Source organism: Mycothermus thermophilus (genome assembly GCF_041956435.1).
Source record: "Mycothermus thermophilus strain CBS 625.91 unplaced genomic scaffold VTJ04scaffold_3, whole genome shotgun sequence".
Taxonomy (NCBI): domain Eukaryota; kingdom Fungi; phylum Ascomycota; class Sordariomycetes; order Sordariales; family Chaetomiaceae; genus Mycothermus; species Mycothermus thermophilus.
Genome location: NW_027191429.1, coordinates 61,812 through 86,134, shown reverse-complemented (window position 1 = coordinate 86,134; position 24,323 = coordinate 61,812). Strand labels below are relative to the sequence as shown.

The 24,323-nt window shown below is 54.6% G+C and overlaps 11 protein-coding genes across 11 annotated transcripts; 5 read left to right on the top strand and 6 right to left on the bottom strand.

The window, feature by feature from the left end:
* Positions 1-49: 49 nt before the first annotated feature.
* Positions 50-1,413, bottom strand: VTJ04DRAFT_4135 (uncharacterized protein; the record flags this gene model as incomplete). The annotated part of the gene is made up of 4 exons (XM_069362112.1): positions 50-154; positions 211-1,012; positions 1,075-1,290; positions 1,391-1,413. The coding sequence occupies 4 exons, from the start codon at positions 1,411-1,413 to the stop codon at positions 50-52; spliced, it is 1,146 nt and encodes a 381-aa protein (XP_069219091.1).
* A 529-nt stretch (positions 1,414-1,942) lies between these two features.
* Positions 1,943-2,478, top strand: VTJ04DRAFT_4134 (mitochondrial 54S ribosomal protein uL11m; the record flags this gene model as incomplete). The annotated part of the gene is made up of 2 exons (XM_069362111.1): positions 1,943-2,083; positions 2,143-2,478. The coding sequence occupies 2 exons, from the start codon at positions 1,943-1,945 to the stop codon at positions 2,476-2,478; spliced, it is 477 nt and encodes a 158-aa protein (XP_069219090.1).
* A 1,637-nt stretch (positions 2,479-4,115) lies between these two features.
* On the top strand, positions 4,116-6,785 carry VTJ04DRAFT_4133 (uncharacterized protein; the record flags this gene model as incomplete). The annotated part of the gene is made up of 4 exons (XM_069362110.1): positions 4,116-4,158; positions 4,297-4,565; positions 4,788-6,111; positions 6,172-6,785. 4 exons carry the CDS (start codon positions 4,116-4,118, stop codon positions 6,783-6,785), a joined length of 2,250 nt encoding a protein of 749 aa, XP_069219089.1.
* Positions 6,786-6,794: 9 nt separating this feature from the next.
* VTJ04DRAFT_4132 (uncharacterized protein) lies at positions 6,795-7,258 on the bottom strand (the record flags this gene model as incomplete). The annotated part of the gene is made up of 3 exons (XM_069362109.1): positions 6,795-6,956; positions 7,033-7,108; positions 7,164-7,258. The coding sequence occupies 3 exons, from the start codon at positions 7,256-7,258 to the stop codon at positions 6,795-6,797; spliced, it is 333 nt and encodes a 110-aa protein (XP_069219088.1).
* Positions 7,259-7,770: 512 nt separating this feature from the next.
* On the top strand, positions 7,771-8,437 carry VTJ04DRAFT_4131 (uncharacterized protein; the record flags this gene model as incomplete). Its single annotated transcript, XM_069362108.1, has 4 exons — positions 7,771-7,773; positions 7,978-8,205; positions 8,279-8,337; positions 8,413-8,437. The coding sequence occupies 4 exons, from the start codon at positions 7,771-7,773 to the stop codon at positions 8,435-8,437; spliced, it is 315 nt and encodes a 104-aa protein (XP_069219087.1).
* A 1,812-nt stretch (positions 8,438-10,249) lies between these two features.
* Positions 10,250-11,785, top strand: VTJ04DRAFT_4130 (uncharacterized protein; the record flags this gene model as incomplete). The annotated part of the gene is made up of 2 exons (XM_069362107.1): positions 10,250-10,427; positions 10,491-11,785. 2 exons carry the CDS (start codon positions 10,250-10,252, stop codon positions 11,783-11,785), a joined length of 1,473 nt encoding a protein of 490 aa, XP_069219086.1.
* A 461-nt stretch (positions 11,786-12,246) lies between these two features.
* Positions 12,247-15,265, bottom strand: VTJ04DRAFT_4129 (uncharacterized protein; the record flags this gene model as incomplete). The annotated part of the gene is made up of 6 exons (XM_069362105.1): positions 12,247-13,117; positions 13,176-13,280; positions 13,342-13,614; positions 13,670-14,643; positions 14,701-14,879; positions 14,956-15,265. 6 exons carry the CDS (start codon positions 15,263-15,265, stop codon positions 12,247-12,249), a joined length of 2,712 nt encoding a protein of 903 aa, XP_069219085.1.
* A 1,086-nt stretch (positions 15,266-16,351) lies between these two features.
* Positions 16,352-17,764, top strand: VTJ04DRAFT_4128 (uncharacterized protein; the record flags this gene model as incomplete). The annotated part of the gene is made up of 1 exon (XM_069362104.1): positions 16,352-17,764. The coding sequence occupies one exon, from the start codon at positions 16,352-16,354 to the stop codon at positions 17,762-17,764; it is 1,413 nt and encodes a 470-aa protein (XP_069219084.1).
* Positions 17,765-17,982: 218 nt separating this feature from the next.
* VTJ04DRAFT_4127 (uncharacterized protein) lies at positions 17,983-19,680 on the bottom strand (the record flags this gene model as incomplete). The annotated part of the gene is made up of 3 exons (XM_069362103.1): positions 17,983-18,105; positions 18,188-18,592; positions 18,661-19,680. The coding sequence occupies 3 exons, from the start codon at positions 19,678-19,680 to the stop codon at positions 17,983-17,985; spliced, it is 1,548 nt and encodes a 515-aa protein (XP_069219083.1).
* A 2,631-nt stretch (positions 19,681-22,311) lies between these two features.
* Positions 22,312-22,817, bottom strand: VTJ04DRAFT_4126 (uncharacterized protein; the record flags this gene model as incomplete). The annotated part of the gene is made up of 2 exons (XM_069362102.1): positions 22,312-22,318; positions 22,450-22,817. 2 exons carry the CDS (start codon positions 22,815-22,817, stop codon positions 22,312-22,314), a joined length of 375 nt encoding a protein of 124 aa, XP_069219082.1.
* Positions 22,818-22,883: 66 nt separating this feature from the next.
* Positions 22,884-24,119, bottom strand: VTJ04DRAFT_4125 (uncharacterized protein; the record flags this gene model as incomplete). The annotated part of the gene is made up of 4 exons (XM_069362101.1): positions 22,884-23,061; positions 23,212-23,238; positions 23,332-23,816; positions 23,937-24,119. 4 exons carry the CDS (start codon positions 24,117-24,119, stop codon positions 22,884-22,886), a joined length of 873 nt encoding a protein of 290 aa, XP_069219081.1.
* Positions 24,120-24,323: the final 204 nt, after the last annotated feature.

Genomic DNA, 24,323 nt, shown 5'->3' with positions numbered 1-24,323 from the left:
GATGTGGCTGACTACCCAAAGCAATGTGGCCTGTCGACGAAGAAACCATCTATTCAGAGATGAAGGTCGCTTCGGTGAAGAGGACGCCCTCCTCTGTCACCTCCTCATCGCCTGTCTTGAGCTTGAGGGCCAGCTTTGTCTTTTGCGGAGAATACTAACGCGGTTGTTAGTAGTTTAATTCTCAGAGATGGGGTTTCCAGTTCGACTCACTTGGTAGATGTATGGCTTTGTGCCCGAAGCCCCAGACACAATCTTCTTGACGAAGCCGGGAACCTCAGCCATGACGTCTATCCTGTCAAGACGGTCTTCAAGGGCGCCTTCGATGGCAGCCTCCACAGGCTTCCCGTCCTTCCCTGTACCGGACCAGGTGAAGCGGATATGAGTTGGCTCGGGCCAGTCGTTCTCGGAGTCGCCCTTGGATTCAAGATGCGTGGCGTCACTTCCGCAACCACCAACCACAATCTCGCCGTCCTTGGCGATGACTCCGACAGTCACGTTGGTCGAGCCGTACGATGGAGGAGTAATGAACTGCATCAGGATGGCCGAATACGTCGGGCCCTGGAAGTTGCAAAAGTTCCACTTGGCCGCGGCGTGGTGCGGCTTCATACCCTGCAGGGCGTGCGAGAAGAAGCCCTTGCCCTTGAAGTCGATCGGTCCGTCCTTGGTCATGATGGTACCCTCGGTGACACCCCGCGGCCAAAAGACATGGCGCATCGAACCCCACGGGTTGGACAAGTCGGTGCCGAAGAGCGTGGTACCAGTCTTGCCCGCCTTGAAGCCGGGCGCGGTTCGCTTGATGGTCAGGTTCACAATGGCGAGGGGGTCGGCCATGGACTTGATGGTGTAGGTGGTCCCGTCCTCCGAGAGCTCGACGGCGCAATTATCGGCGTAGAAGGCGGTCCTGTCTTCGCTGAATTCGTGGTTGGACAGGGGCGTCGTGGACCAGAGGTGGGGCTTCGAGCCGTCGAGGAAGAAGACCTTGCAGTTGAACTGGCAGGTAACGCGGATGCCGCTGGCAAAGGAGTCAGCGGACAAGACTTGTTCGTCGGCGCGATCAGCACGGAGGTCTCCTACGCCACATTGCTATAGATAACTTGGCAGAAAGCGAGGTGGCCGTTGTCACCCATGAAGTAGAATGTTTGAGTCTCCACGCAGGTCGACTCCAGAGCCCGCCATTTCAGGTCATCCTTGGTGAGTTCCGAGTACGGGGTCTCTTTGGCTTCTTCGGCGACGGACTTGATGGCAGAAGGGCCGTAGATGGGCTCCTGAGTGCCCGCGACATTGGCGAGTCTGCAAAGTGGCGGAGTGTCAGTCTTTGGTCTTGAAGAGCGCGGGGTTGTCTTGCCCCTTGCCGCTGACATTGGGACAAGGGGAGGGGGGCAGTTCCTACGTTTGTTGCGCCCACTTCCACATGGTGACGGGTCTTCGGTCAGTGTATCAAAGAACTCAAGTAAAGGAGAGACAGCGAGGTAGGTATAGAACTGGACAAGAAATTGTTGGACGATGATGTCGCAAAGGAGAAGGGGAAGGTTGTGGTTCAAAAGTCGTTCACCGCTTGCAGATGAACCCCTCGATGCAACATGCGAGTCGCCTGGAGCCAGACACTTGGCTTGCACCCAAGTTGGGCAGCGCTACGCCTGACCAATCAGCTATCGTGCCGTTACACGGATATCCAAGCCTGCGACCCACCAAGCTGGAAGAGGCCCGCCGAACAGCCGGGGGTGGCGCTCGCATCCATGTGGCTGGTGCTAAGTGGCTGACCACCAGCCGGGGCGGGGTGGGACCCCAATTTTTTGGAGCATCTTTGAACCGCAGCCGGCCACCATCACAGGTTGCGATCGGGACCACGACACCGAACCGGACAACCCCGAAACCGCCAGTCTGGCACTGCATTCGCATCTACTAGCCAGAAGACCGAGCCGGGAGCCCAATAAAGATCGAGATGTCCAAAAACGCCAAGGCCATCGCCGGCGGCGTTGACCAGGTGGTTAAGATTATTGTCGGTGCTGGCCAGGCCAGCCCGAGCCCTCCGGTCGGTCCGGCTCTTGGTAGCAAGGGTGTGAAGTCAATGGACTTTTGCAAGGTGAGAGGAATGCCATGTCTGGTTGGTTTGAGCGGCTTCACTGACATACCCAACCATAGGAGTTCAACGCGAGGACACAACACATCATCCCCGGCACCCCGATGCCCGTGCGGGTGACGGTCCGCCCAGACAGGACATTCCACTTCGAGATCCGGACACCGCAGACGTCGTGGCTTCTTCTCAATGCCGCCGATGTGCCCGTGGGCAAGAAGGGCAAGAGGAAAGGAGCCAGCAACCCAGGACACGAGACGGTGGGGACTGTGAGCCTCAAGCACATCTATGAAATTGCCAAGATCAAGCAATCCGAATTACGGCTGTCCGGGTTGCCGCTGGAGGGGCTTTGCCGGTCGATTATCTACCAGGCGAAGTCGATGGGGATTAATGTCGTTCCATAAGAAAGTGAGGCTCGTGGTAGAGAATAGGAGGTATAGGGGCGTTTAGGTTGTTTCTAGAGCGGCTGGGAAGAGGGAATTGTCTAGCGATGCGATGATTCGAGGATCACCCCTCTCATCTTTCAGCATGTACATTATCTGTACAATACCTCAATGGCCTATTTGTCTGGCCAACTCTGAATCCACAATCGGGGGGAGGACGAAGATGAAGACCGGCATGGGTTGGGACTTGCTACGCATGTGATAATTCTTATTGGAGGCTATTCCCAATGTTAAATGCCAAATTTTCTGGCGCGCTGTATCACAGAGCTCGACATGGAAAATTCCTTACCCTACAGTACCTAGGTGGTGGTGTTAGTTTGGTTGTTCAGATGTGTCCGCCCTCTCCGCCGTCCGAGCGTTGAGGCCGGGACCGGGAGCGGTGGATCGGGACGGGAGAGTGGGACCACAGAGCGCCGGGCTGTCCAAAGGCTTGGCACAGGACTGTCGCATCGGAAGGGAGGATGGATGACGTCTGCAGACACGACATCTAGGCCGAGCATTTGAATGGAACCGATGCGCCCCAAGTTGCATTTCACATGTTCCAGTGACCCGACAGCCATGGCTTTTTGATCGCCCATTGTGTTTATCGACATGCGAAGATTGCGCGGTCACCGAGGCGATGATGCTGGGGATTATCTGCCTAACATTGATGCGCCAATCCAATGGCTATATCCCCCGATAAGCTCGGGGCAGACGGCCGCGTGGACGTTATCTCTCAAGGTCCTCAGTCAGCCTGGTCGCGGGGGAAGGACTTTTCCATTGATGTCTCTCGGGATGCTCGGGTCGAACAAACTCCCGCATGCCTGGTCCCCTCTTTTAACCGAGCGTCGTGGGCATCGGCATGGGAAACGTAGGGCAGAGAGTGATATCGCCAGAGGTCGTTCAACTCTTCTGCTTTGGCACAAAGGACAAAAGAAATAAATTCGACCTCTGTGTTGACGTCAGTCACGGTCCAGCGCAGGGGTCCAATGCCCAAGTTTCCCCGGTTGGGCTCGTTTCAGAAAATCTGGAAGAAGCGATCCGCGAATGGGTGACCCACGCTAAACCACGGCCACGGCGGCCACGCCCGCGCCCGCGTTGTCACTTCTGGAAGTGGAAATGCCTCGTAGCGCAGCCTCCAGCTGAGAAATGGACGACGAGCAGAAGGTGAAACCTGATGCATATGGATGAATATAAGTAGATGAGGCAAAGATGACCTCTGCAGGAAAACCTGGAACCTATGCAAATCTCGAAGTTGTGACCTCTCTGCACCATCCCAAACCACCGCCATCCCTGAGTTTTGAACCGGTAGGTACTCTGGAAAACATCCAAAGCATCCACGACGCCAGCCTTGATTGAAGCCAGAAAAGTACCCGCCAAGTAGCTCGGCCCCACCAAATTTCGCAACGGGGACTCCGTGGCCGCGGGCGCGACCGTTCGGCTCGGACAATGCAAAGGACCGTCATCTTTTAGTCTGAGATTGCTTTTTCGCCGTTCATCACTTCGCAGCCTTCTACCCTATCTTTTCGTGCCTGCGTTTTCGTGCCTGGCCATCCTCGGCATCTTTTCTTCCCAGGCCATCGAGCTGTGGCACCCGCAGCGCATCCTTCCATTTCAACATGGCGGCGACAAATCCCCAGCATCAGGACCTTCAAAACGATGGTAAGCAAACCACGCCGTATACGGATTCGTTGCCCCTCCTCGTCCGACTCTGAGGCCTTTTGTCAACGGACGCCAATACACCAATGAACTCGCACAATCAGCTTCGACATAGATACTGACGATCTTGGTCTTCATCAGAGTCCGGCTTGAACCCGTCGAACTCGTCCAACTCATCCGGTCCCCAGCCGTCCCCAGCCGTCCGCTTCAAGTCGACCATCGAAGCTATTGCCCCCGACAATGCGACTTCGACGAGCCTCCCGTTGGTTGATGCTCCGCCTTCCGACACTACTGGCCAGGCGACCTGCGACGAGATGCGTGAGCTGTCTAGGCGCCTAAGGGCCTGCCCGTTGCAGGAGCGCAGGATGAGCATTTTCACCTACGAGCCAGTTTCCTTACCGGTGTCGAGGGTATGTTATAGAAGTCTTTATTGGGTTCCGAGCAGCCGGCTCCCGTTATGGGTGACGTCAATGGATCCCGATGGTGGACAGCTCTTTGTTGTTTCGCGCTCGCCCATGAACGGGATTGTACCTCGGCCCGAGCTCGTCTCGGACAAAACCAATCCTGCCGTTCCCTGACGTGTCTCGCTGTTGTTGACAAGAGGAAGACGTTAAGCTGACTTTGATGGTCAGGCTCCTTCCAACGACGACTCGTCCCGCGAACCGAGCCGCCAACCAACACAAAGTTCAGCAGGACGTGCCTCACCGTATCTCACTGCTAGCCGCCGCGGTCCGGAGATGCATTCACCACCTCTGACGCCCGCAGGAACCGAGTCTGCCGAGAGCAAGCGAGAACCCAATGTCGCTCAGGATCGCCTGGGTCGAGTTCCGGACCTGATCACTCCTCAAGACTCCTCTCACGAACCGCCATCGCCGAGTTCAGCTCGTCTCGCCGTGCCGCATACAGATCGAGACCGCCCTTCCCCAAGGCCCGCTACTTCGGACGGCAGGGAACCACAGACTCCCGGGACTACGTTGGGCGGTCACCGGAGGGGGCTGTTCTCAGTCGGCGGAGGAGAAAGCGGCGCAAACTCACCCACGAGCTCCTTGGCTCCGTCCCGAGACAGTAGCCCTTCCCGGGCGGTCACCGCCTCGCAGTTCTACTCCCGCCATGCCCCGCCCCCGGGCGACGCGGATGACCCGTATGCCGCCAGTAAGCGCCAAGCTCAGACAGGAATCGAATCCCGTTTTGTCTTCCAGCGGAAAAAGAAGCAGGGCTTCTCACCCAGCGTTTCAACGCTCAACCTGTCCCGGGCGCTCGGGGACAAGCGGCAGGCAGACGAGGGAATCTCGCACAGCAGGAATAGCTCCATGGCGGACTTGAAGCGCTTCTTCAAACTGGGAGGGAATAAATCGAAGCGGACGGCTTCGCCGGCACCTTCGATACGGTCTACCAGCAGCAAGACGCCGCCTGGCTCTTCCAAATCGTCACAGATTCCTTTCGGCGACGACCACGGGCTCACGTCCAAGTATGGCAAGCTAGGAAAGGTTCTGGGCGCCGGTGCAGGAGGGTCGGTCCGGTTGATGAAGCGTGCCGAAGACGGCGTCGTGTTCGCTGTCAAGGAGTTCCGCCCGCGCCATTCATACGAGTCGGAGCGCGAGTATGTGAAGAAGCTGACGGCCGAGTACTGCATGGGCTCGTCCCTGCATCACGGGAACATCATCGAGACGCTGGATATTGTGCAAGAGAAGGGCAAGTGGTACGAGGTTATGGAGTACGCTCCCTATGACCTCTTTGCGATCGTCATGACCGGCAGGATGACCCGAGAGGAGATCAGCTGTTGTTTCTTACAGATCCTGAGCGGCGTCACATACCTGCACAGCATGGGCCTGGCGCATCGGGATCTCAAGCTCGACAATGTGGTGGTTAGTGAGCACGGCATCATGAAGATCATTGATTTCGGTAGTGCCCATGTTTACAAGTACCCGTTCGAGACGGGTATCGTGCTCGCATCTGGTGAGTTTTGGTTGCGTTTTCGGCTGCACTCAATGATACGGCCATGACTGACTATCTCAGGCATTGTGGGCTCTGACCCCTATCTCGCACCGGAGGTGTACGATGAGAAAAAGTACGACCCCACGGCCGTCGACATTTGGTCGCTCGCCATCATCTACTGCTGTATGACTCTCCGCCGATTCCCCTGGAAGCTGCCGCGCATGTCGGACAACTCGTTTAAACTCTTTGCGTCCGAGCCGACCCCCGGCCACGACCCGAAGAAGCTCATCCTCCCGCCCAACAGCTCTTCCTCGGCACTGAATGATCTCGGGACGAGCGGTCAATCCGACAAGCCCCAGACATCTACCGCCAGCACACCATCGACTTCCAACCCCGCGGTCAACAGCCAAGACTCGTCCCAACCACAGCCTCAATCATCGTCAACCTCCTCTCAGCCAGAAAAGAAAGAGGTGATTCGCGGCCCTTGGCGTATCCTCCGTCTCCTCCCTCGGGAGAGCAGGCACGTCATATGGCGCATGTTGGAGCTCGATCCCAAGAAGCGAGCGACCATGCACGAGATCTTGGATGACCCGTGGGTGGCTAACACGGTGATTTGTCGGCAGGAAGGGGGTAGGGTGTTTAATGCGGAGGACCACACACATGTGTTGGAACCCCCGGCCCCGCCGAAGAATTAACTACGTTTATTAGTGCATGGAAGAGGACCGGTGAAAGAGTGGGAGGGTGTCTCGGCGTGGCGTCGGGACCATTGGTAGGAGTATGACCTTGATGGGGAAAAAGAGGCCGTTGAGCTGAGTTAATGGATCAAGTCGGGCGTGGAATGAGAGGGATAAGACAGCTTGAGGGAGCTGTGAAGGTAAGGCGCATTCAAGGATTCGATTCTTCTATGCTGGGTGTTTTGTCGCTGGGTTCATAGAGAGAGACTCGAAGTCTGGTTGTCTGGGATGGTGCATATAGATGGATGGGAACAAGGGTACGGGAGACATTGTCAGAACCAAGGCTGGAGCGATGGGAAAGGGGAAACGGGATAATTCATCATGGACTATGAGGAAGACAGCGGATTATGTACAGCGGAGTAAATAGACTTAGAAGCGTGGTTGAAGGTAGGGTTGTCATGGTCATTGGTAACCACCGGGTACATAAGGTACATACGTAGGGAGCGAGGCCTTCCCTCAGCGAAGGTTGACTTAATACACACAGTTCAACATTCAAGATTGCCGGAAATCGTCTGGAATGCGGCAGTGACGTTTATGTATTTATTCATTTATTTTATTTTATTTTTTTTCCCCCCTCGAGACTAGCATGGTTCAAACCTCTGGTATAATCCCATGGCCTCCATGTCGCTCACCATCGGCTCCAATCATGGCGTTCGGGCTTGGCAAAATGTGGGGCACTTCCCCGCCAAGTGTCCCCGGCCGCCCGGGACCCGGCAAAAAAATTGGCGGTAGGTCTTTCTAGATGTTTATCGAAGCTCTTTCCCCGGATCGTGATCCGCTCTCGGTTCCGATTCACCTCAAAAATCCGGAGCTTCCTCTCTCAGGAAACCGTCTTCCAATATTTTTTTCTCCCACTCACTGTTCCGTCTACCAATTCCTATACCGTGCTCTTTGTCCACGCACCACGCCTGACCGGTTCCCATTCACACACCACCCCGCAGCAGCAATGGTGAGTCCGACAGACATTCAACATGACCTCGCCGTCACATCCATTGCTGCCGAGAGACCCGAGTGGTGGTTCTCCAAGCTGGCGTTGACAGCCCTCGAGCTTGCACCATCCACATTGCAGCCTACTTTTATCTCCAAGAACTCGGCACGACGGGTGCCGTGCTAGCAAATGGATCAATGCTGACGAGCTTCCGCCCTCGGACAGGCTACCTCACTCCGCAACATCAAGGCACTCGTCCCCCTCCTCGACCGCGTGCTGGTCCAGCGCATCAAGGCCGAGGCCAAGACCGCCAGCGGCATCTACCTTCCCGAGTCCAGCGTCAAGGAGCTCAACGAGGCCAAGGTCCTGGCCGTTGGGCCCGGTGCCCTCGGCAAGGATGGCAAGCGTGTGCCCATGAGCGTGGCTGCTGGTGACCGGGTGCTGATTCCTCAGGTATGCTTCGAGTTTTGGATGGAATCACAGGAAGGTTACAATGGGGAGTCGGATGCTGACGTGGGGATTGCAGTATGGTGGCTCGCCTGTCAAGGTTGGCGATGAGGAGTATCACCTCTTCCGGGACAGCGAGTAAGTTTTTCTGCCACAAAATTATCGGCTGCTGTGTACCGCAGGACGGCAGCGCTGACATGACTCGTGTTGCAGGATTCTGGCCAAGATCACCGAGTAAACAGGAAATAAAACCGAAAAACTAGATACCCACGAATGCCACGAAGTCTATGTACCATATAATGTGTTCAAATACTACATGATCCGCAACGTGTACCATTATCTCGACCACAAGAAAAGCTGAAGGACAAGAGAGCCTGTAGTGGCTGCCTGATGCTGGCAGTCTGGCAGCTGTTGTCAACCACCGGGTAGTTCATGCATGACGAGCATCTTCTCTTTGGTTGGCTTCGATGCCTCGGGACCGAAGAAAATAGACGATAATCTCCGCTCCATGGATGGGTGTTTGGTGTTCTTGTGTGCTGATGAGACTTAATGTCACGGTTACCTGTAGTTTGCCCAGCAGTGGAAACCGAGTTGCGGCCATGTCAAACATGAGAGGGATACCGGCAACAGAGTCGAGACGGGCCCAAGTCCATGCTTCTCAGTGACCACTTTCGATTCGACTCCTCGGACACTAAATATGGCTTGCAGAGACAAACCCGCTTGTTGCAAACGCCTTTTCCTCGGACTGGAGTTATATGATTACGACGGCTTATTTGACGTGGTTGTACTGCCTGCACCAATTTCGCGTTCCAAACCACTGCTTCACGGCCACCCCGAGGCTTCCCAGCTTCACTTGCCATTCTGCACCTGATCACTCTGAGCAACGCACGCGGAATCACCACGTCAGATACAGAGATGGGCAACATATCGGCAACCTACATAGGAGGTGTCGCAAAGTTCCGTCTACAGTTGACAGGTCGCACCCCCTGACTTGTTCTGTAACCGCCGTCGGTGCACCCACAGATGGACGCGGCAGCGGCAAAATACAAAAACATCTTGTTTTAGCGCGGTCCATGATCCGCTCCCGCTATAATATTTCTTGCTGATCTGACCTGCAGGGACGGCTGGGGCGAGACTCCGGGACCAACCATCAGAGTCGTAATTGGCAGTCGATATATCCAGAACCACACCAACCTGTCAACCCGTCTCACACCACATGCAGAATTCCCCTCAATTTCAAACACCCAGTTGCATCACACAAACGAAGGCCAAGTTGAGATGAGCTGGGGAATTCCAATGCCGGTTCCTGGTTCGTTGTGTTCCCCTATCCCATTTGTTCCGTGGGATCATCCGGGGAAGATGGCGCAGAGCGGCGCAGTTGGACCAGTCTATGTTTGGTACCCCTGACTGACGTTGACGCCGCATGGTCTTTGACCACAGATTTCTCGGGACGAGCCTCGTGGGATTCTAAGTTGGGGACTTGGGTTACCCAAGGTTGTACAGGAAGATTCGAACAAGGGGCTACCATCCCTTCCCCCGGGTCTTCAGCCGGTTCAGGATGACGGGCATGGGACCCCCCTCACCCTATCCGCTCCCCCTTTCATAAACCGATTTTCTTGATGGCGTTGACCAGCCCTGTCCATGTAGACCGTTTGGCTTACATTTCTTGTATTTATATGCTTTGCTCTCCAGGGCGTGGACTGGCGTGACCCCACGTTGGCTCGTGGATTATGAAGTCCAGGGTTGACATTCCTTCCTACCTCCTGACTTATTAGCTGGGCACTGCCCATCCGATCCTTCGCCGCACTAGACGGCCTTAGAATTCGATTCATCACGCTCCTTCAAACCTGTCCTAGAGACAACGCTGGCTGCAGTGCCTTTGTTTTTCTCCTCTCTCCCCTTTCTCTCAGGAAGTTGAGGACGAGTTTGCCACGAGGCTGTCCACTCCTTCAACTGAGTCCCAGGCGGCATTTGCTTCGTTTTTGAGGATCACTTCCGGACCCGTTGTTTCCTTCTCATAAGGCTGGCCTGAAATTCCGTTCGACCAAACATGCGTTCTGTTTCCCTTCTTGCGGCCGCTTTCGCGCCGCTGGCTACGGCACACACGGTCTTTACAGCTCTTTTCATCAACAACGTCCACCAGGGCGACGGCACTTGCGTCCGTATGGCTAAGCAGGGCAACCTCGCCACCCATCCCGTCAGTCTGAACAGCAATGAGATGGCCTGCGGTGGGTAGGCCCCGTTCCTCGAGCAGCTGATCTCGAACTAACATGTTGATTCTTGAACTCCAGGTCGCGATGGCCAACAACCAGTGGCATTTACTTGCCCAGCACCTGCGGGAGCCAAGCTGACCTTATTGTTTCGTATGTGGGCAGATGGCTCTCAGCCAGGTTCCATCGACAAGTCTCACGTTGGTCCCATGTCCATCTACCTCAAGAAAGTCTCAGATATGAACACCGACTCGGCCGCAGGGCCCGGGTGGTTCAAGATCTGGAGTGAGGGCTACGACGCTGCGACGAAGAAATGGGCCACGGAGAAACTCATCGCCAACAACGGTTTGCTCAGCGTCAACCTACCTCCCGGCCTCCCTGCAGGCTACTACCTCGCCCGCCACGAAGTCGTCACTCTCCAAAACGTCACCAACAACAAGGCCGATCCGCAGTTCTACGTCGGCTGTGCGCAGCTGTTCGTCCAAGGGTTGGGCACCGCCGCCTCCGTACCTGCTGACAAAACCGTTTCCATCCCCGGCCATCTGAACCCCAACGACCCGGCGCTGGTATTCAACCCCTATACCCAAAACGCTGCGACATACCCAAGCTTCGGCCCACCGCTCTTCTTCCCAAGTGCTGCTTCGGCGGGATCAAACAAGGCCCAGTCAACACTCAAGCAAACCTCCGGCGTCATCCCCTCCGACTGCCTCATCAAAAACGCCAACTGGTGCGGCCGTGAAGTTCCCGACTATACCAACGAGGCGGGATGCTGGACGGCGGCGGGGAACTGTTGGGAGCAGGCTGATCAATGCTACAAGACAGCCCCGCCATCGGGCCATAAGGGATGCAAGATCTGGGAGGAGCAGAAGTGCAACGTCATCCAGAACTCCTGTGAAGCGAAACGGTTTTCTGGCCCGCCAAACAGGGGGGTCAAGTTTGCTGATATGGATGTGAATCAGCCTGTTCCGTGGGCGATCCCCGAGGCAGTGAATGCTGGACAGCAGGGGGAGGCGGTTGTTGTTGACGGCACAACGAGCTCGGCGGATGAGAAGGCGAGCGAGAATTTGACGACATCGTCTCTACCGACGCCGACGCCTGCGGCAGAGGAAAACGAGAAGGAGGATGAAAGACTGACTCTTGATCCGACCCTGACGGAGGACGAGTCGTTTTTCTCAGTTGAGCCAACGTCTGAGCCTACTGGTGTTCAGGTTGAGGTGCCTTTGACAACTGTGGTCCTCCTGCCAACGCTCACCTCATCTTTGAATTCATTGCCAACCCCGACCTCAATTTCCCAGCCGGCTCACCCCGGAAGACCATGCACAGGTCGCCGTCGTAGGCCGAGGCCAGGTTTTCCGAAACACCCGCGCGATTTTTAAATCCAGTAGGTCGGGAGCTTAGAGAGTGTGCCTGTTGTTCACGGAATATGTGTATCGAAGGCTGGCAGTTTTGCCATATTGTCGACATATCTTCGATCCGTGAGGAGGGATGGAGGAGGGCATGGCCCCTGCTTCATGGTTGATTTCATTTTTTTTACCTTCACTTATAAGGACATTTGTTAGTCCTTTTTGGCCTGTTTCACTTCACTTCTGGCGGCGACGGGTCGCAATGATGTATTACGAATTACCCTTATCTCAGAGTACATTTTTGATGGCTGTCCAGCATAACTGTGCATCGGTAGATGCCACCTCGCAGCAGGTGGGCGGCAACAATTGTTCCAGGGAGTGACAAGATTGTTGACATGGAAGCCAAGTAGTCTCGACAGCTCGTCTCAAGCATATACAAAGAAATGCAGAAAGGGCTAGTTCGGTTCCTGGAAAGCTCATCCACCGTGCCGTACTCATGCGAGCAACTTCACAATATCCGCCATCCGTGTCTCCTTCGTCTTCTCCTTCTTTCCCTTCTCCTGAAACGCCTTGCTCACCAGCTCACGCTTTTCGCCCTGGATATCAAGCACCCTCTCTTCCACAGTCCCCTCCATGATCAGCCTCCACACAGTGGTGGGTCGGGTTTGTCCCAGCCGGTGGACACGGTCAATGGCTTGGTCTTCGATGGCCGGCGCCCACCAACTATCGGCCAGCACGACCGTGTCCGCTGCCACCAGGTTGAGGCCGACACTGCACACGCTGAGGCTGGCCAACATGATGCGCGTCTCGGGGTCGGTGTCGAGAGCCCGGACGGCGGCGTCACGCTGGGATGTGTTCATGCTTCCGTCGATGCGAGTGTACTTGTAGCCAGCCTCATCGAGCTGGCACTGGATGACGGTCAAAAAGGAGGTCCACTGAGAAAAGATGATCACCTTGGATTCTTGGTTCCTCTTGAGGGTGGCTTGGAGGATCTTGAGGAGAGCCTCGGTCTTGGAGCTCTTGGTCTCATGATCAAGTTCCTGCGCTTCCTCCTCGGCAGAGGTCTCGGGCGCAGGCTCGACAAGTTTATCCTCCTCCAGCTGGGCGCGGCACAGGGGACATTTGTGCTGGAGCTCAATGACCTTTGTGATGCAAGCCTTGCAGAAGGAGTGTTTGCAGTGGGTAATGACAGGACTGTTTAGCGGTTCCATGCAGACAGGGCATTCCTCTTGACTTTCTATGACAAGCTGGAGTGCCTGCTGCAGGAGTTTGCGGTTCTTGTCGTTGAGAGGGACAATGCCCTGCTCGTCGAGGAGGCTCATCAGATCGGTGATGCGGTCCCGGCACAGGGTCCAATGATTGCACCTAGGCTCGTCAGTGAGTTGGTCATCCGGGAGATGCAGAGAAAAACACAAGAACGTACGTCTGCCGGAGCCTCAGAAGCCTCTCGAGGACACCCTGGAATCTACCTTTCTGGCCAAGCTTGGACTTTTCTTGATATTCTTTCAAGGCGCCCTTCGCTTCGGAGCTGGGAAGTGTCAGAGGCAACTAACTCGGGATATTAACGGGGACTTGAGTGGATCACTCACAGCAGGGCCTCATATTTTGTCTTTTCATTCGGCCAGAAGGGGATACGATGGATGTACTCGGTCTTCTGCGGAAGCTTGAGATCCACAAACTTCATGTCCTTCCGCCGACGCAGACACAGGTCTCTCATGAGCGTCTGTAAGAGCACTTCCGCACTTGCCGCCCCGAAGGCAAGTGGTCGGGCAATCACTGCGTTGAAGATGTCCGACTGCTCGAGACCGCCAGTGATGCGGAGGAACTTGAGAAGCGAGTGGAGATCTTTGATATTGTTGACACTGCAGGGATGAATGTCAGCATAGCCTCGGAACTGAAAATGCCTCCGGGACTCACATTGGTGTCCCCGTTAGAACCCATCGGGACTGGGCTTTCAACTTGCATGCGGCCTCAGCCGCCTTCGTCTTCGCATTGCGGATGGTATGGCCTTCATCCAAGACGACACGGCGCCAGTCCATCTTGACCAAGGGCCCGTTGTTGGCCGCCTCGCTGGTCAGTGTACCGTAGCTGGTGATAATGACCTTGAAGTCCTTCAGCGCCTTGGCAGAGGTCTGCCGAGAAGATCCGTGATAGATGTGAACGTTAGGAACGTGCTCCGGGAGAACGTGATGCTTGATCTGCTGCTCCCAGTTGCTCATGACGCCCACGGGAGCCACGATGAGTGTACTCCCAGACCCGCCCATCATGATGAGACTGATGATTTGGAGCGTCTTGCCAAGACCCATGTCATCGGCAAGGATTCCTCCAGAGAGGAGCGCAGGAGGCGAGGCAACAGTGAAATTAGTGGCGACATTGACATAGCGGCCCTTAGCATCGCACTTCCAGAGTTGGACAGAATCTGCGGAACCGGGCTTTGGGAAGACTGGGTTCTCTTTGGCTTGCAGCCAGGCAAGGCCTTGAAGCTGATACGGCAAGAGGGTGGCGGACAGTTGTGTGGGTTGTTCGGCTTGAGGCAGCTTGGAAAGCTGTTCCTCATCCATCGCCAATGTCTGTGCGATGTCTGCATTGGCGCGGAAGTTGACGGCTTGGCTAGTTGCGGCAAGCTCCTCCAAGGAGACTTCCTCACCATCCGCCAGACCCGCGGTTCCCCGACCGCTCTTGAGGCCCATAGCCTTCCGACGCGCCAGTTCGTTATCCCGGCGGGTCTGCTTGAGCAGGCCGGCCTTGACGAGCCTATCTCTCTTCAGGCGCTCCTCCAGGTTTTGACGAGCCAAGGGATTGCTGCTCCCAAAAATGAAGATGCGAATTGGGCAGTCGTAATAGCCCTTTTCATCAGTAAGGACAGCCTCGATGGTGATCTCGCCACTGTCCTGACGGGAGTGAGCACCTTGGAACCGAAGAGCTTGCGGCGTTGGGACTTAGCTTACCAGATAAGGCGCCAGCTTTTCGGCCACGGTGCGAGGAATGTGACCAATTTGATGGCCCATGACATTGTCAACCCGAATGGCGTTGGAGTCGTACTGGTTGTTGGGCTCTCTCCGGCAGACCACTATCTCGCCTTGAGTAGCAAACCCATTATAGTACCTCACGCCAACAATCTTGCTGTCTACTCGCAGGTTAATTGGCTTCCCGCCGAACAAGAGCGGAGACCAAGTTGCAAGGGATGGATGGAAGAATCATACCGAAGTGGCCATATGGTTCAAACTGGGGGTCGTCATCGCGCTGTGTGAGGTCTTGAGTAGAGGGCTCAAGATCTTCATATGAGGGACCGGCCAAGGGAAGTTGTTGACTCCCGCTGGGACCTGCGGCAGAACTAGGCGGCGCTGGGAAGGGTGCGCTTGAGAAAGGCTGATTGAAGCTGGGACCCTCCGACTGCGAACTGGCAAACGATGAAAGTTGGCGGGGGGATTTCGCAGGACGGGTATCGACAGCGTCTGCCGAAGGATCGACAGCGTCGAGCTGCCGCTTTTTGGTCTGGCGACGTGGAGGCATTGCGGCGTTTGGTCAGCTGCAGTGCCTCGTTTCTCGTTTGTCTTGGGAGATTGAGTCAAGGAAGTCGGGGACAAAGTCACGATGTGATGGGGAAGAGGGAAGAGGAACTTTGAGTGTTGAGAAAGAGCATAACACAAAAGGCAGTCAAGGGACAATCCGGAAGGCAGGTTTCTTTGGGCAGTTCATTTCGAGGTTGTTCTTGCCTTCTGCTAGACAGGAAAAAAAGAAAAAGCAACAACACTGTTGGACCCGATTTGGAAAATGAAGATTCTCTTTTGGGACGAAAACGCGACTTTCCGAGACCCAAGGACTCGGGAGTGATGCGTGTCCACGTGACCTTCATGCACACCTTTCGCTGGTCCCACGGGCGTGGGTTGATGATTCCATGCAGGCTGCGTTGCTCAGTTCCAGTTGCTCCAGGCTTCAGACCCATTTCCTGATTTGGAAGTGCAGCCTTTTCCCTCCACCACCTTTAACATCGAGGACGACACGAAAGTTCCAGATGGGAGGACGTTTAGATCCAAGAGGATTGTATTTGGTAATATGGATCTCCGATAAAAATGTCACAATTAAGCTCATTGCTTGCCCGAGGCCACATCTCCCCATTCACCAACCCTTGGAGCGGTGTTAGAGTCCCTCCAGACAGAGTGCGAAGGCAGAGGTACCTTACTCGATAGTCTTTCAATTCATGACAGGGTGAAGCAATATTATGCAGAGTCTCTGCAAGTCAGCTCGCTTGCCAAGCTATTCTCGGTCAGAATGGCCTCGGTGACAGTCGGATGTGGTTGGAATCACGTCACTTCTTCCCCTCAAGGAAGTTGCCCGGTTTCTTCCCAGATTCTTCAGCCTTGGCCAGCTTCGTACGTAACCTTTGCAATTAGTCCTTTTCTACATGTTTCTTGTGATTAAAGCCTCCGGGGTGGGGCCTAAAAGATAACATAAGTGGCCCTTAACATTTAGAGGGGATTCGAAGGGCGCAGAGAAGATCACAACCAGACTCGAATGAGGTGATATATAAGGAAGGCCGCGATTCTTCGAGTCCCCCGACCGTGACTTTCATGAATCTGTGTAGTAGAGCTGCCTGCCATGCCCGAGACTACTGTCTATGAACTCCATCCTCTCGGCTGGGAGACCGACCCCGAGGAGGAGAGACTCACGTTCGGCATCCTGGATTACTTCTCGGGTCGTATCTACGATGCCTATGCGCTCTTTTTCAAACTCCCTGACGAGGCACGATCCAAGGCCCTGGCTGTCCTGAAAGAGGGCCTCGAGAAGACCCTCGCTCAGTGCAGACACATGGTGGGCACCCTCGAACAGGACAAGGACACCTATGAATGCTTCTTCCACAAGAAGAGAGACACCACTGTGAAGCTCATCGTCAAGTACTTTGGGCCAGAGGACGGCGTCCCTTCCCTCGAAGAAATCGAAAAGGCTCACTACGCTTCGGGCTTCTTAGACGTGACCAAGTTCTCCGTCGAGGGCTTGTTAACCACTGAGAGACCCGAGTACCATCCATCGGAAAAGCCAGTCTCCTCAGCTTTTCAGCTCAATTTTATCCCCGGCGGCCTTGTCTTTGTTACGAGCCAGCATCACTATGTCAATGACCTTACTGGCTGGGCCAATTTTGTTCGTCAACTCGCTGACAACTGCTCATCCATTGTGAACAAGACGCCACCTCCCCCTTGGGACCCTGCCAACCTCGACGTGTCTCCGTGGGTTATCCCCGACGTCCCTTCTGAATCCAAGGTTGACGGTCCTTCCCCTCCGGAGCCCAACCCCCTGATCCGTGAACAAACTTGCGTCTTGCTTCACATACCCCTGAGAATGGCAACCCGGCTCAAACGTCTCGCCTTTCCAACCGAAGAGACCATAACTCCCAAGTGGATCTCTACCTACGACGCCGTATGCGCCTTTCTCTGGCGCGTCCTGACGCGCCACCGTCTCCGGCTTTACAGCACTGACCCCAACATCACCACCCCGCTGGTCGCCGAAGCCGTCAACCTTCGGCCCCGGACTAGCCCTTCCCTCCCTAGCCGGCACCAACGGAACCTCTTCTGGGCAGCCATCTCGGCCGTTCTTCCCGACCCGCTGACCGCTGCGCAGGTCGCCGCCCAGGAGAGCGAAGTGCCCCTCTCCCGCCTCGCTGCCAAGATCCGAACCATGACGAACAGTGTCGAGCAGAAGTCTGTCCTCCAATTCCTATCCACCGTGGTACCTGTCCGAGACAAGACGCGCCTTTTCAGACGCCCGAACTCGTTCCCACCGCTATCCTTCGTTATCACGGACTGGCGGGATGCCGATTTCCGCCAGACGGATTTTGGGTTTGCCAGGCCTTGCGCGTTTCGACACTTCTTCATGGACACTGTTTCCATTGTGGGCTTGGTCGTTATGTATCCGCCTCGCCTGTCAGACAATCCGGATGAAGGGTATGAATTTCTTGTTGCTGTGGAAAATGACATTTTGGACGACTTCGTGGAGGATTCGGAGGGGATATTTTGAGTTCCGGGGGTATGAGACGAAACCGCCTGTCAAGGCAGTATGAAGAGCTGGGATGATTGAACTGGAAGAGAGAGCGGACAGTATCTCTTCATATTTGTTGATCGAGATAGTATCAATACAAAGTACAAATTCTCAAAAAGATATTCCCATCAATCTCGTTTCCGTGTCCTTGCCAACTATTACCGTGTGCCATTCAATACCATCTCCGCATAACACCGCTACTTCTTCTTGCCAGTCAAGCCTGCTGTCAAAGATCCCAGCCCAAGTCCCTCCAGCACACGGTTCAAACCGAGAGTCCCAAGCAAGCCATCGAGAAGGCCGCCCAGTCCAAGACCGCCCAGCTAAGCATCGAGGACAGGACATGTCAGCATCAAGTCATTTTGGAACCTCATTCGCGTCGGAGAAGGGATGGATGTTGCTCACCAGCTTTCCAACAAGGTTCAACACCCCAGCCAACAACAGCCCAACACCGGCCAGGATCTGTGCCAGAGGCTCGTTCAACAAGCCCCAAAGGGGGTTCAGCCCCTTTTTCGCATGCGGCATGTTCTCGAGCTTGCGTTTTGCATCGTCAATACAGTTGGTCACATCGCCCGTCAATTCCTTGAGCGCCACCGCGAGGCGATATTCCTCAGGGGTGGTGCCCCCCTCACGCGAGGCCGTCTTGTGCTTGGCCTTCGTCGCGATACGCCCGTCCGGGTCGAGACCTCTGATGGCGCCGTGGGCTTCGCTGAGAATGCGACCTCCCTCCTCGATCAGGGGACGGACTTCGCGGACGAGTTCTTCTTCATCGCGCTCGTCCGGGTGGGTTGCCAGTGCTTTATCGATTTTCTGGGAAAGGGTTAGTCAGATTGACTTGAGGTGAGCATGGGTGCTGACGTCGGGATGAGTCGACTGACCCCAGTGATCGTCTTGCAGACGGGTCTGATGCGGTCCAAGCACTGCTCAATGGCAGTTGCCATCTGGCTGGCCAGCTTTCTGTCGGCCTCGGCTTGTTCGCGCTTTTCCTTCTCCTCCGGACTCTCGACCTCCTCTTTCTCCCCCTCATCTTCTTTTATCTCTTCCTTTGCTTGCTCCCCCTCCTCTTTTTTTATCTCTTCCTTTGCTTGCTCCCCCTCAGGAATTTCTTCCTTGGGCTTCGCACCCATCTCCTCCCCACCTTTCTCCATACCCAACTCCTTGCCTTTCTCTTCCATCGACGTATCACCGAGCCCCTTCTCTCCAGGTTTCTTCGAACCCAAGTCCTCCTCCTCTGGCTTGGCTTTCTCAGTCTCGCCCATTTTCTCATCTTCGGGCTTTGTGCTTGAATCTTTTCCTTCCTTCTTTGGAGCCATCTCGCTCGAGTCTTCCTCTCCGGGCTTCTTCATGCCCACGGTTTCTCCTTCATCTTTCATTTCATCACTTCCACCCATTTTTTCCTTCCCGACTTTCTCCATGCCCAACCCTTCTCCACGTTCTTCCATGGCTTTTTCATCCGACTCTTGTTCAGTTGTTTTAACCCCCAGCTCCTCTTCATTTTCTTTCACAGCTGTCTCAGGTTTCTTCTCGCTCATCTCTTCCTTTCCAGCCTGCTTCATCTCCGGTCCCTTCTCCTTATCCTTCACAGGCATCTCGGTCTTCTCTCGCTCAGCCATCTCGGGCTCTTCCTCGGCTGGATGAAGAGGGAACTCATCCCCCATTTTCATGGGCTTGGTCGCCTCAGTGTCTTTGCCTGTCTCTGTCTCTGTGTGGGTATAACCCTCGGAACCCTGGGACTCGTCCACCGGGCCAGAGTCTGTGTCGTCAAAGGACTCGGGCATGCATGGCTGGAAGCGCGGGGTCGTTTCGCGGACATCTTTGTGGCCCGGTTCTGAGATTGCTTCTTCGCCAGGGCGGGGCCAGGAACCCGGAGGGGCGGTTTCGTGGCCGATGTTGCTCATGATGGAAGAAAATATGGTAGAGGGTCCTTGAAATATAGTGTTTAGAAGAGATGCGTAGAATGGTTTCTTGATTGTTGTGTTAGACGAAGGGGTTTCATCCGTCATAAAGGGCTGTGGTTGCTCACGAGTGGTTCGTGAGTCCAATTTAAATAGTTATGATATATTAACTGAACATTGAGTCAAATACTCGAGCTTTGGGGCGCAAGACGCGTTTCCCTCACACTTTGGACGTCATCCGGTATTACACTACGTCAGATTCAGGTCAAACCTGCAGAGGGACCTTCGCTTCCTATGCGTGTGCCAAGAAATCCGGACGAGTGATCCTTGAAGCCTGCGTTGTCTGCTGGAAATCACTTGCCATACTGGGCCAAGATGACCTCATTGCCTCTGCCCTCTCAAGGAGCTGAGATTTAGGAGGCCACGAACACGTCCGCTTGGATCCTGTAAAGCTTTCATGAGTCAGTATACCTCATCAGGGCTTACCAGGATATGGGGCAGACAGACGTCAAGGCCCAGTTGTCATCCTCAGATCGGCGAAACAATGAATCCTTGATCCTTCACCATGGGTTAGGTTAGTTGGCATCTTGAGCTCACTCTGCTGGGTTCAAACCAGGACGTCCATGCTTTCTTCAACGTTGTAGTGTGAATGTGATTAAATGGAAAGTGTCACCTATCTGGAGTCAGATGAATGTTGTAATGGGTAATTAGCTATCTCTTGTTCTATGATCAACCAAACAGCCTGTGATATTATCCGCCAGACCTTTATTAAAAGTCGGCTCTTATTCAAAGACAACCTTCGGCGTAACCGCCTGCCCATTAAAGACGGTAGGAATCCGTATCGTCAGCTGGATGCCCTCCCGCGTGGACTTGACATCTAGGAAGATGTCGGATGGACTTTCATTAGGATTCTCTTTCCTCCATGCTTCTGCATTCCGCCTTCTTTCGTCATCAGTCCGTCGTCTATACTCCTGAGCTCTGGGTTGACCTTCGGCGGTGACAGGTGGGACGGCATGGTGGAATTCATGATGCGTTCGGTCTTTGTTGCCGTCGTGTATATCATCTCCTGGCGTCTCTGTTCCGGTCTCACTCGAGCCCATGGACTGACCCGATCTCCTTGGAGTTTCATCTCCACGTGGCTGCGGCTCCTTTGGAGCTTCTGTGCCCCTCCTCTTCGCATGCCGTGGATTGTTGTTGTCATGGAAAGTCCCAACAACATTCCCCTCTGTGTCGACAATATTTCCTTCGTCATCAACCATAAGCGAACTCCTCGCAGCGATCTCGAACAGGCTTCTCGGTTGCTGCTTTGCTGTCGGCATGGGAGTGCAAGGTGGCGTGGGATGCGTGGCTGGTTCTTGTTTCATGACAACATCTGTCACGTACCCCAACAACTCGCCTCCATCCCCGAGAATATCGCCACGAGTATTGGACACCTTCCGTCCCACCATGGCCGGGAGGTCACCCGCGGTGTGCGCTAGGACTTGGCCTGTTTCATCATCGACGACGTCGCCATCTTCGTCGACTAGCTTGCCCACGAGAAGAGCGCCGATCGTGTCTGAGAGGGCTGACCTATCGGAAGGGGAGGATATCTGGATTCCGTGTGGGACAGGCGTTATCCTGCCAATCTTGGGGATAGGGGCTACGTAAGCGGCGCGTGTCGGTCCCTCAGAAGAGGGCGGGTGTTGATGTTGATGGTCGTCGCTGTTGATTGGCAAATCTCTGGATTCTTCTCTGGAAGGGTGTCTCTCGTTCTGTTCCTCGCCGCTGTTGATGTTGTCCGGGCTGTTGGTGGCCGAGTGGGTGGACCAGGACTGCTTCGCCCCTTGCTGATCAGGGACTGGCATTATAATCGCTGGGCCAATCCGTGAGTGTCAAGCGTGTCAGGTTGGATGTACACCTTGGTTGAGGGTGGCACACAGACTTTTCTTCAAGAGGGGCTGAGTTGATCCATCAGAAGGGAATCGGCGGATGTTCCGGGCTAAGGACGTAGGAAGAACCAAAAAACGGTATTGGACCGAGAACGTCTGTAATGCTTCTTTAGATTCAGCAAGGAAATGTGTCAGGTTCTGTCTTGGGGTAGTGCTATGCGAGCTATCAGTACCTGTGGCTCGAAGCATTATAAGCAGGGCTACGTACGTAGGCGCTGTGTCATGCAATGACGTCAGTGGACAGCAAAGCTGCAGGTTGGAGTGTCTGGGTAATAACGACCGGTGCCGAGTGCTCCAGATGAAACCTCGCCATTCGTCTCCTCTGCTGCTACTGCTGGACACCTAGATTGGTAAAGGTTCGTCTGACATTGTACCAGAAAATTTGGAAAGGCGGTCTCACGAGTATTGTGATGCTCATCAAAACTAAGTCCACGGCTGAAGCATGGTTCATTGACAGATGGAGATCAAATTGCAAACGAATTCTTGTTAAAATAATAAGCGACAACTTTCCGAAAAAAAAACATCGAAACATCCAACCATTAAAGTATCTATCAAGTATTCTCTGCCACCCGCAACAAACATAAGCTGCAAACTAAGACCAAGACCATACCGTCGCTGTCTTGCACCTCCCAGACTTCCACCATCCCCCAGACTCGAGATAATAGAGTGTTTCTTGCCTTGAAACAGGCCCCGAATGTTATATGCTTCAGTTCCTAAGCAATTAGCCCCTGTTATTTTAGCAGCTGTTCTCTTCGAGTGGGCAACTGGGTCTTGAGGAAAGAGCCAGATGGCTGTCCACACCGCAAAGCAGAGGACAAGCCACGGCAAGGAAAAGTGTACTAACAAGAGAGCAAGTTCCAAATCGCCGTGAATCTTGGCCTTGAGAGTAATTTCGATGTCAAGGTTGAGATCTAGCCGAAGTTTCAAGGTGTCGTTCTTCCCGCCGCCGCCTGATTGTTGTTGTTGGACGGCATTCCCTGCGACATCTCCGAGCACGCCTGTTGCTGAGTTGACAAGCCCGCCAGCCGTGTCCCGGACGCTATCCAAGGCGAGACTGTCGAGTGGGAGCTGTCCTCCTTTCCCGGCGCGTTGCCGCTGGAGAGCCCGAGCCTTCCGCGGCGGTGGCGGCACGTACTCTTCTGATTCTTCGCCTTCGGATTCGTACGTTTGTTGCGTCCGCCTTCTGGGTTTCTTCTCTTCCGAGGATGCCATGGTGGAAAGGTTGTATTTGTTGCCGCGTAGTATGGAAGGATGGAGAGATATGTTGGAACAACGCACTTATCTTGGTCGTAAATAAATAAAGGAGACCAAAGCATGCACGAGATCGACGGTTCCCGGGGCGCGGACATTCCAAGGAAGGCAGTTTTTAAGGGGTTCTTGCATCTCTCCATTTACCTCAGCGAACTGCACGGTCCAGTTGGGACGGATCGCCGTCTCGATGAGGTCATAGAAGCGGCTGAGATAGGATGGGGAGAGAGTGAGGTAGCACCGATCGTGCCAAGGGCCATGCTGGGACCATTCCACCCAAGGAGGTAATTCTATCCTTGTTTGTCCTACATGAGATCGGGGCGGCTAGAAATTGAAAACGCTTGTTCGCGTACCTTACTTGTAGACCAGGTGATCGTTCTGCATTCTACACAGCCAAGAAGCATGGCAGAATCGCCATAGCAACAAGGCCGCACTGCTACTACGTCATTTTTTCTGTGTATCACCATCTTTGACGTACCGGCTCTCCAAGCCAAGCTGCATCCTTCGTCGGAGCATAATGGGGACCCATTTTGGCCGCCGCCGACGAGAACCATCCTCCCTGCCACTCTCCTCCGTTTCTGTGGCAGAACCCCTCCCACTGGTAAACATCCCATCCTTATCCCAAGCAACCGCCCACTTTCGGTCGCTGCCATGTCCAACCTGCACAGCCACAAACCCATCGGCAGTGTTCTCCAGCGTCAACCATTTCTCGTTTTCATCGTCATTGTCATCCGCTTCATTCCAGTGCCATGGGCCAACGATGTGCCCTCCCAGTGTATCTTGTCGCCCACCATACCGGAGAAGTCCCGTGTCTTTGTCCACAAAGATCCAATTAAGCATGGGGGGATCGTCGGAAATCGTACTCACCAACCCCAGAAGCTGGGTTTCGGAGGGGTAGGTGAAGTACCATCCTGTGAACTTGTGACCACCAGGGATGGGAAAAGATGGGTGGTCGATCCAGAGCTTTCGGTCGAGTCAGTCAGCATCGGGTCTTCAGCACCTGGAGCCTGTTCCGCCGACAGCCTGCGCTTGGGAGCGGATGACCAAAAAAGTTGTCATAGACGGTGACGAGGATTGTCTCACATGTCCATCCTTGAGGACGCAGAAGCACTCAACGGGACCCCGACGGTCAAGCGAAACGGTGGCTGTAAGGTGGAACTTCGCTTTCTCCTTGGCTTCCTTGTTGGCCTTCTTCTGTGCGCTGAGAGCTTCGCAGACCCCGATCGTCGTGGGGATAGCTGAGATGAACATCAGCCCGAGAGGCATGCCTAAGGTCCTACCCGTATGTAGATCGGATGGAAAGAATGGGTGTGCAGTACGAGAAGGCTCACACCAAAGGCTAGAAGGAGTTCCTAAAGGAATTATTTGCTTTGTCGATGGGCGTTTTCCGTCTCAAAACCGGGCAGAGCGTGCGTGACGAGAAGGATTGAACACCGGAAAATGTTCACTTTTGCCACCCAGCATCATGAC